Source organism: Caretta caretta, chromosome 14 (assembly GCF_965140235.1).
Source record: "Caretta caretta isolate rCarCar2 chromosome 14, rCarCar1.hap1, whole genome shotgun sequence".
NCBI lineage: Eukaryota > Metazoa > Chordata > Testudines > Cheloniidae > Caretta > Caretta caretta.
Genome location: NC_134219.1, coordinates 48,121,896 through 48,131,053, shown reverse-complemented (window position 1 = coordinate 48,131,053; position 9,158 = coordinate 48,121,896). Strand labels below are relative to the sequence as shown.

At 56.6% G+C, this 9,158-nt stretch overlaps 1 protein-coding gene and 1 long non-coding RNA gene across 2 annotated transcripts; one reads left to right on the top strand and one right to left on the bottom strand.

Annotated features, from left to right (window-relative positions):
• Nucleotides 1-2,375: 2,375 nt before the first annotated feature.
• Nucleotides 2,376-5,490, bottom strand: LOC142068945 (uncharacterized). The gene is made up of 3 exons (XR_012664805.1): nt 5,384-5,490; nt 5,139-5,272; nt 2,376-3,535 (listed from the first exon to the last, which is right to left on the bottom strand). It is a non-coding gene; the product is annotated as an uncharacterized LOC142068945 (long non-coding RNA).
• Nucleotides 5,491-5,549: 59 nt separating this feature from the next.
• On the top strand, nt 5,550-8,454 carry LOC125621279 (16 kDa beta-galactoside-binding lectin). Its single transcript, XM_048818012.2, has 4 exons — nt 5,550-5,902; nt 6,544-6,623; nt 7,538-7,709; nt 8,228-8,454. Exons 1-4 carry the CDS (start codon nt 5,825-5,827, stop codon nt 8,372-8,374), a joined length of 477 nt encoding a protein of 158 aa, XP_048673969.1. The 5' UTR covers nt 5,550-5,824; the 3' UTR covers nt 8,375-8,454.
• The last annotated feature ends 704 nt before the right edge of the window (nt 8,455-9,158 follow it).

The following is a 9,158-nucleotide window of genomic DNA, read 5'->3' as shown; positions in this document are numbered from 1 at the left end:
GGGCATCTTGGCTGGCACCCAGGGGAGGCTGGTGGGGTGATCCTCTGGCTTTGCAGGGGGTCCTGGTTGGGTTGTGCCAGGTTGCAGATTGATGGAGAGGGGGGCCAGGCTCTCCCTCTTGCCACGAAAGGGGCTAAGGCCTTGGGGACGCACCTGTGCCCATGGCTCTGCAGAGGAGCCACCAGCTGCTAGCCCCATGGCACCAGCAGGGAGCCCAGGCTGGCCCAGCTGGGTCCCTTGCCCACCTTGGATGGCAGCAGGTCCCACTGCTCTGTGTCAGGGCAGGACACGAGGACGGGGTGAAGCTCACATGTGTAGAGCTGGTTCCTGGATGCAGTTTGGGGGCAGCTGCTGGGCCTAGGTCAGGAGAGGGGCAGGCAGTGCCCTCCCACAGGGCCCTGCCCTCCCCACTGCTGGGTGAGTGGTCTCTACACAGGGCCCTGTGCTAAGGGGCTGCTGGGGAGGCCTGGGGGCAGGTCTGACCCCCTGGCTGCCTAATGCCCTCTTTATGGGCAAGGGAGGGGACCCTGTTTCTATGGGGCTCCCTGCATTTCAGCTCCTGCCCTATCCCTCCCCCAGCAAACAGACCCCACCACCTCCATCCCAGGCTCCCCCTGGCCCCTCACTCCTGTACCCAGCCAAATAACCCTCAAGGAAAGTGGGGGGCCTCTCTCTGTATTAACCCCTAGACCCCATTCTGACTAATGTAGCCTGGCTCCCCATCTCTCCCCCCTGCTCTAACCATTAACCCCACTTCCCTCCCAGAGCCAGGGAGAGAACCCAGGAGTCCTGGCTCCCAGCCCTACACCCACTGCCCTAATCCCCTGCTGAACAGCAGGTCCTGGGACACTTGTCCCTTATCACAGTAGTTTTGTTCCCTGGACAGTCTGAGCTGGGGCTGGAAGTAGGGGGGCCATGTAAGGCTAGGGAATCATAGAATATCAGGGTTGGAAGGGACCCCAGAAGGTCATCTAGTCCAACCCCCTGCTCAAAGCAGGACCAATTCCCAGTTAAATCATCCCAGCCAGGGCTTTGTCAAGCCTGACCTTAAAAACCTCTAAGGAAGGAGATTCTACCACCTCCCTAGGTAACGCATTCCAGTGTTTCACCACCCTCCTAGTGAAAAAGTTTTTCCTAATATCCAACCTAAACCTCCCCCACTGCAACTTGAGACCATTACTCCTCGTTCTGTCATCTGCTACCATTGAGAATAGTCTAGAGCCATCCTCTTTGGAACCCCCTTTCAGGTAGTTGAAAGCAGCTATCAAATCCCCCCTCATTCTTCTCTTCTGCAGGCTAAACAATCCCAGCTCCCTCAGACTCTCCTCATAACTCATGTGCTCCAGACCCCTAATCATTTTTGTTGCCCTCCGCTGGACTCTCTCCAATTTATCCACATCCTTCTCGTAGTGCGGGGCCCAAAACTGGACACAGTACTCCAGATGAGGCCTCACCAATGTCGAATAGAGGGGAACGATCACATCCCTCGATCTGCTCGCTATGCCCCTACTTATACATCCCAAAATGCCCCATTGGCCTTCTTGGCAACAAGGGCACACTGCTGACTCATATCCAGCTTCTCGTCCACTGTCACCCCTAGGTCCTTTTCCGCAGAACTGCTGCCTAGCCATTCGGTCCCTAGTCTGTAGCTGTGCATTGGGTTCTTCCGTCCTAAGTGCAGGACCCTGCACTTATCCTTATTGAACCTCATCAGATTCCTTTTGGCCCAATCCTCCAATTTGTCTAGGTCCTTCTGTATCCTATCCCTCCCCTCCAGCGTATCTACCACTCCTCCCAGTTTAGTATCATCCGCAAATTTGCAGAGAGTGCAATCCACACCATCCTCCAGATCATTTATGAAGATATTGAATAAAACCGGCCCCAGGACCAACCCTTGGGGCACTCCACTTGATACCGGCTGCCAACTAGACATGGAGCCATTGATCACTACCCATTGAGCCCAACCATCTAGCCAGCTTTCTAGAAAAGAAGAGAGGGAAGGTGGGTAAGTGGGGGAGGGAGGACCAGAGAGGGGGATGGGTCTAATTTGGAGGATCCCCCCCCAGATCCCACCATCTGCAGAAGTGCAGGGATTCCTCCATGCTGCTGCACTGAGCCCCGTAAGCCCACCCAGCAGGGACTCTTGGGCCCACTTATTAAGGGACATCCAGGAGCCATCTCAGAGAAGAAAAACGTGGCTCTCCAGGGGCAAAGTTTCAACTCACAGGGTAGCTCCCTCTTGGGATGGTGGAGATCTCTAATACTAGGAGTCACACCAGCAAAGCCACGGCCCATTCACACCAGCTGCGGACCCTGTCTGAGCCCAGCCATGGGGCTGTCGGGAAGACCCCCCCAATGGAAAGACAGACACCAAATCCACATCCAAACAACAGATGTTCAAGCTTTATTTGAGGGCGCCTGAATGACACCCAGGTCACCTGGAAATGCTAAAAACCAAAAAGGAAGTTTACATGGGGTTAAGATCTGTTGCAGCAGAAGTAGATGCCCATTTGGGGTCCAATGTCCACCCCGGGAAGCAATTACAGCTACGAGACTCCATTCCAAAGGAAGTGAAGATAGCCGCGAGGACAGAGGTCGCTGGAGAGGGCTACAGTGATGAATATGCCTGTGTAAATCAGGATTAACCCTGTTTTGAGTGGAAACGAGGTCAGAATCCAGTCCTGAAAAGGCACCAGTTGCAGTTAGACAGGGCTGAATCCTGACCTAGAACCCCAGGATGAATCCAGAGTGAGTCCACCAACGTCAATGGAGGCAATCCTTAAGTCACGTCAACTTGAGTCACTCTGGTTGCCCCGTCACTGAGAGAGGGTCAAACTCACCAACCCCAGCAAAGCACAGAGCAGAATCCGGGTCATCGCCTGTATCCCCCCCAAGACCCATTAGAATTATACTCAATATATCTCACCCATGAATGTCTTCCACAATGGAGCAACAATGGTTTCTACTATCTGGGGGATGGGGAATCTGGCCCATTTTGCTTGTGAGCCTCTTCAACAATTAACCCGTTTTGTTCATTGTGCTGGGCTTGTTGAAGAGCTAACGCCCCCCGCCCCAGTAGCTAATACATCTTCTTCACCATCTCCAAGAGCGGTCCAGCCGGGATGTAGTTGACCATCTCCGCCACGGTCTTCACGATGTTCCTGCTGAAGACTCTTGCCACGCAAGTATCCCACCGGGGCATTTTGATGTTGTACTGGACTTGCCCTTCCACATGGAAGATGGATATTTCATTCTCCTGCGTGCCGGACACGAAGACCAGCACAGTGGTCTCGCTTTGGATGGTCATCCTGGCGTTTTGCTGGATGCAAAGCGGCTCCTGGGAGAATTCGCTCAGCGCTAGATTGAAACAGGCCTTGAGCTCCTTGGTCAGCCGCCTCCGGGACTCCAGACGCGTCCGGACCTGGAGGAGCCGCTCGATGCTTAGGGGTTCTGGGAGGCTGGATTTAATCACACACCCACCCATGGGTCATCCCCAGACCTTCGCTGGGACTTGATCGCCGGAGACTAATACAATCTACAAAGGAAAGAAACTGGGGCTAGTTCCCTGGAGACCTGGGTTCACACCCACCCCCCTGTCACAAGTGAGATGAGTTTTCATTTGGTCTCAGCCTAGTTTGGTTAGTAGACCTAGTTGAAATAAACTCGAAACTCAGTAGACCCCCTTGTGACATGAATGCTGCCGAGTTCATCATCATTTTTGGTCTCCACTTAGAGGAGTCTAGTGGGTTGTGGGGGGCGCAGCTGTGAGCCAGGACTCCTGGGTTCTATCTCTGGGCCTTCCACTGACTGTACAAATGTCCCATTTTACATATGGAGAAATGGGGGCACAGAGTGGGGAAGATACTTGACAAAGGTGGCTGGTGTTTTAAGATCTCCCAAGGGAATGCACCATTGCGTGGTCTTTCAGTCACCACCCTTGAGACTTCCAAGGGGGTCAGAAACGGGTCAGAAGCTGGTGACTAGGGGTGGGCCCAAAATGTTTTTCCCATCCCAAAAACATTTGAGATTTCAAGAAAAATTTGCTGTTCTACACCTGAACTAAAGTGAGCCCTTTCCAAGTCCTCTGTGCAAAACCAGAGAGAGACACCCTGGTACGGACCCACCCCCTTATTTTGACCAAAAATTCCATCATGGACCCCAGCAATCTTCCCAACGAAGCTGTCTTTGACCCTGCCCCCTTCTGGCAGAAAGTTTCAGTTTCCACTAACTTTTGGGGGTCAAAATTCCCAGCCCGATCTGCTCGCTGCCCCTGCATCTTCCCAGCTGCTGGGGTAGGAGGGTTAAAGTCCTGCTCCAGCTACATGGAAGAAAGCTACTGGCCCCTCTCCTCGGTAGAGTTTCTCCAGGGTCACTAAGGGTTACGTCTACACTGCAGTGCCAACCTGCTGCACTGAATTGGAGGCCCAGGCTTGGGCTCGGAGCGACATGTGCAGACATTAGGCTTGGGCTAGAGACAAGTCCACGCCACAGGGTTCAGCCCAAGCCTAGCCGGATCCGGATCATCTACCCTGCAATTTTATAGCCCCCAGCCCAAGCCCCAGTCAGCTAATCCAAGCCAGCCAGGGGTCTTCCATTGCCATGTAGACGTACCCGTGGTCAGCTACTTTTCCTCCACTCCAGGCTGTTCATGCTCAGCAAGAACCCCAGAACTTTCCCCCTTATTCCCACTCACTCTTGTTTGCTACTTAGCATGAAGCCAGGGGTCAGATCCTCCCCCACACCCTAGGGATCAGCCCCCATTTAACCAGCTGATTTACTTGGATTAACAGAAACTCAGGGCATAGATGGTCTCTGCACAGCACAGCAGGTCCGGCAAGCTCAGATGGGACTAGAACCCAGGAGTCCTGACCCCAACATGTGCTCTCCTCTCACCCACTAGCCCCCACTCCCCTCCCAGAGCTGGCGTGAGAACCCAGGAGTCCTGGCTCCCTGCTCTAACCCACCAGACCCCTCCCCAAGCCAGGGTGAGAACCCAGGAGTCCTGGCTCCCTGCTCTAACCCACCAGACCCCTCCCCAAGCCAGGGAGAGAACCCAGGAGACCTGGCTCCCAAGCCCCCTACTCTAACCACGAGACACCCCCCTCCCAGAGTCAATGAGGGAACCCAGGAATCCTAACCTTAAGCCCTACTGGAATACACTTGTATGCAGCTGTCCCTCAGTGAAAGTACCCCCCAGACAGGGCTATCCTACAGCAGTAGGTTCCACAGGTTAAAAACACTCATCAAGACATATTGGAAAGTTAAAGCAGTCCTAGAAAAGAGAACACAATACTAAAAGTTACAAGGGTTAAATAACAGCAACAAGGTTATCAGAACCCCCTCTAAAAACCCCCCAAATCCTAGCCCCTGTTTAACCCCTTACCAGGACAGGGGACTCTCCTGTGTCTTGCAGACAAAAGAAAGACCAGACAGCACATACCCCTCTAACCACACACAGCAATATCATAGAAACAGCCCCTCTTGTGTCCTTTTTATAAGCAAGTAGCTCCCAAGGGAGGCTGGGAGTTGGGAGCTAGGAATGCTGGGAATTGTAGTTTCTTAGCCAATTTGCAAAAGGCTCCATTTCTGATTGGCCTGGGAACGAAAGGGGGCCGGGCCCTAGACCACCGTCTACCTACTCCATTGGTCTTTTCTGCTCTTCCCGATCCAGGGTATGAGCTGGGCTGTGATTGGCCCAGCCCACCCAGACAACTAGGTCTCAAGGTTCCACTGGCCACACCCCTCTCCTCTCTGATTGGTCAGTTTTTTCGGGCTTGGGGTGCCTGATTGGTCCCAAGGGCGGTGTCCCAGCTATTTAAAGCTCATGGGTGGGTTCTGCCCCTATGGTGGTTGGAGCTGGGTGTTGTCTTGTCTTGTTTCTGGAGCAGCTGCCATGGAGTGTGTAAGTTGTGGGGGGCGGAGGGGTATTAAGGCTGGTTCTCTGGGGGGTGGGATGATAGCGGTGGGAAGAGATTGGTAGATATGTGGAGCAGGAAGTCTGGTGGCAGGGGGTTGTTGGGTTCTTGGGGTGTCTTTAATTTCTTTCCCTGGGCTGGATGATCCCTAGTCCTGCCCCTTATTTGTATGGGGTGAGTTGTGTCTGTCTCTTGGTAGCCAACTCCCCTGCCCCGTGACTGGGAAGCTGTGAGATACCCAAGGTTGGGGGTGGGTGATGGGATCCTCTAGGGCTGAGAGGGTCATGTTGGAGGGAGGGGGGGCCCAGGTGTAGTGGGCTGGGGGGTCACAGCTTTGTCACCTGCACCTGTGGGAAATTAATATTCCTTGTCTGCTTCCCCATCTAGTGGCCCCCTAGAAGGGATGTGCCCCATTCCTAGCCCCCCTGAGCCAGCCAGTCCCTGCCCTGGGGCTAGGTGGGAGCTGGCTCCTCCTGTGTCCCATTTCCTGCGCGCCCCCCCCCTGAGCTGGCCAGTCCCATGCCTGAGGGCTGGATGGGGGCCTGTGCCCCATTCCCTGTCCCCTCTGGGGAGGGGTGGTGGGGGAGTCGCTGGGGGGTGCTCACCTCTGCCCTTCCCCCACCGCCAGGGGATGGTTCTGACCCACTTGAAGGTCCAGCCTGGCGAGAGCATCGCCGTGAAGGGGACGGTGCTGCCGGATGCTAAGAGGTGAGTCTGGGCTGATGGGTATGGGGAGGGAAGGGTTAACCTGATCCTGGGGGGGGCCAATGCTGGGGTCCCCCTGCTGCCAAACAGCACAGTGGGGGAGTCTCTGGGACCCATGGATGGGGCTTAGCCCCTGCAAGGGGGCAGCATCTCCCTGCAGGCCCCTCACTCCCTGGATCTGCATCGTCTCAGCCCCCCTGAATCCTCCAGGGATCCATGTCTCAGCCCTGACCCCCATCCCCACAGCTCCCCCTCAAGGGGGTATGTGCTAGTGGGCTTCCCCATGGGATGGGGGAACTGGTCTCCCCAGGACTGACCCCTGGGGGGCTGGCTCTCAGCCCCCTACATGGGGTGAGCTCAGTGGGTAAGAGCACCGCAGGGGGCTGCAGGGGGCCCGGGGCTGGTGTTGTCCCCCCAGTGCTCCCCTCCACCCTGGGTAGGGGCTGGAGGGCAGCAGAGAGGATGCTGGGAAAGCTGCCCCATAGGCTGGTGCATTGTGGGAGGCTCCCAGGTGATGCCTAGCAGGTGACCCTGCTGCCGAGGATGCTGGGAAACTTAAGCCCAGGGGATTCTGGGAGACTTGCCCATGACCTGGAGCCTGTGGGGGGGTCACAGCAGGGGATGCTGGGGGAATTCCCATGATGCAAAGCGTGTCACTAAAGGGGCTCCATGATGTGGTGCTGTCCCAGAGGATGCTGGGAAGCTTCCCCCAATGCACCAGTTCAGAGCAGAGGGGATTCTGGGGGATTCTCCAAGGGTGAAGGGGAATTTCCCATGATGCTCTGCATGGCAGAGGGCTGGCTGAAGGCTTCCCACAATGCAAAGCAATTGGTTGCCCCTGGGGCAGGATCCCTGCTGGCCCCTGGGGAAGCTGCCTGGCCCAGTGGGGTCCCAGCCTGTGTCTCTCTCCCCTCCAGCTTTGCCCTGAACATGGGCCGCGCCGGCTCGGACCTGGCCCTTCACTTCAACCCCCGCTTCGAGAGCCACGGGGACACCCGCATCATCATCTGCAACTCGCTGCAGGGCGGGGAGTGGGGGGAAGAGCAGCGGGAGCCGGACTTCCCCTTCCAGCCGGGGCAGGACGCCAAGGTGAGGGGGGGCACTGCCTAGGGGAAGATCCCAGCTCTCTCTCTGTGGGGTGGGAGATGAATTGTGAGCTCCTCCGTGGGGGAGAGCACAGCCCCCTTCTCACCTAGCTAGGGTGGGGTGCAGGGCACTGTCCAGGGGAAGATCACAGCTCCCATTCCTGGTGTGAATTGGGAGGGGGTGGGGGGAAGGGCACTGTGAGGTGGGGGTAGAGCCCATGTTTTGGGGGCAGGACTCGCTCTCTCTGAAGGCAGCCTTCTCCAATCTCTGGGAGACTGAGGAAGATCCCAGCTTCCCTTTGCTGGGGTCAGCTGGGTGGAGGGGGAAAGGGGGCAGGGCACTGTGTGGGGAAGACCGCAGCCACCCCATCTCGAGCAGATGAGTCTCTTGCTGGTGGGGATGTCTCCTGCCCTGGTTGGGATGGGAGTGTGTGTGTGTGTGTGTAAGGCTGGGATGATATTTAACCCTGTAGGGGGCAGGTGTCTCTGGCTCCGCCCCTCACCCTCTGGCTCCTCCCCCAGATCGGCGTCTCCTTCGATGCCCAGGAGCTGACGGTGGCGCTGCCGGGGGAGCAGCAGCTCAAGTTCCCCAACAGGCTGGGGCTGGAGGCCATCGAATTCTTCTCGGTGGAGGGAGACTTCAGGGTCAAGTCCATCAAGTTCAAATAGCTCCGCCCCTTCCCTGCTGGCTCCACCCCCTCCATGGGGGGTTGAAATCTACCAATAAACATAATCTGCTGGTCACCCTGCACTGTCCCTGGGCTCGTTATTCACCCCAGTGCAGCCTGGGAGCTGGGACTGGGGGCCTGGCCCAGGGGAGCTGGTTGGGTGGAGACTGGGCAGGGAGAGGCTGCTAGACCAGGATGTATGGGGGAGATTCTCCTTTGGAGACATGGGTCTGTCTGGGACCCATACAAGGGATGGGGGAATCTAGGGGTGCAATAGTGGAACATCAGTGGGAGCCAGGACTCCTGGGTTCTATCCCAGCTCTGGGAGGGGAGTGGGGTCTGGGGATTACAGGATGGAGTGGGGTGCTGGGAGCCAGGACTCCTGGGTTCTTGCCTGGCCATGGTAGGGGAAACCTCTTGCTGGAGGGAGAGGACAGGGGCTGTCTCACCCTCTTTACCTTCTCCTCTCCCACTTTGAGATATTTTTATCTTGACCTTCTCAATGTCTAGTAGCCACTTCAGGGTAGGGGGGACCTTTCTCCTCAAGCCAGCCAGTGTCCCCACCCTGGGGCCAGACTAGAGCCAGGCCACCTCGATGGAAACAGGCCCCATGTCCCACTACCTAAACCAGCTGTTCTCACACTGTGGCCCCAGGGGCTCCATGGCCGTTGCACAGGGGCTCTGCGAAATGCTATGGGGAGAAAAACCTCCCTGCTCACCCACATTCAGGGCGGGGGGGGGGGGTGGGTGTGTCACATACCCGCCCCCCCACATTTGTGCCTTCC

Coding starts and splice junctions, on each gene's coding strand:
- LOC125621279 (XM_048818012.2), top strand. CDS start 5,825: ATGGGTGGGTTCTGCCCCTATGGTGGTTGGAGCTGGGTGTTGTCTTGT. Junction 6,624..7,537: donor GTGCTGCCGGATGCTAAGAG/GTGAGTCTGGGC, acceptor TCTCCCCTCCAG/CTTTGCCCTGAACATGGGCC. Junction 7,710..8,227: donor AGCCGGGGCAGGACGCCAAG/GTGAGGGGGGGC, acceptor CTCCTCCCCCAG/ATCGGCGTCTCCTTCGATGC.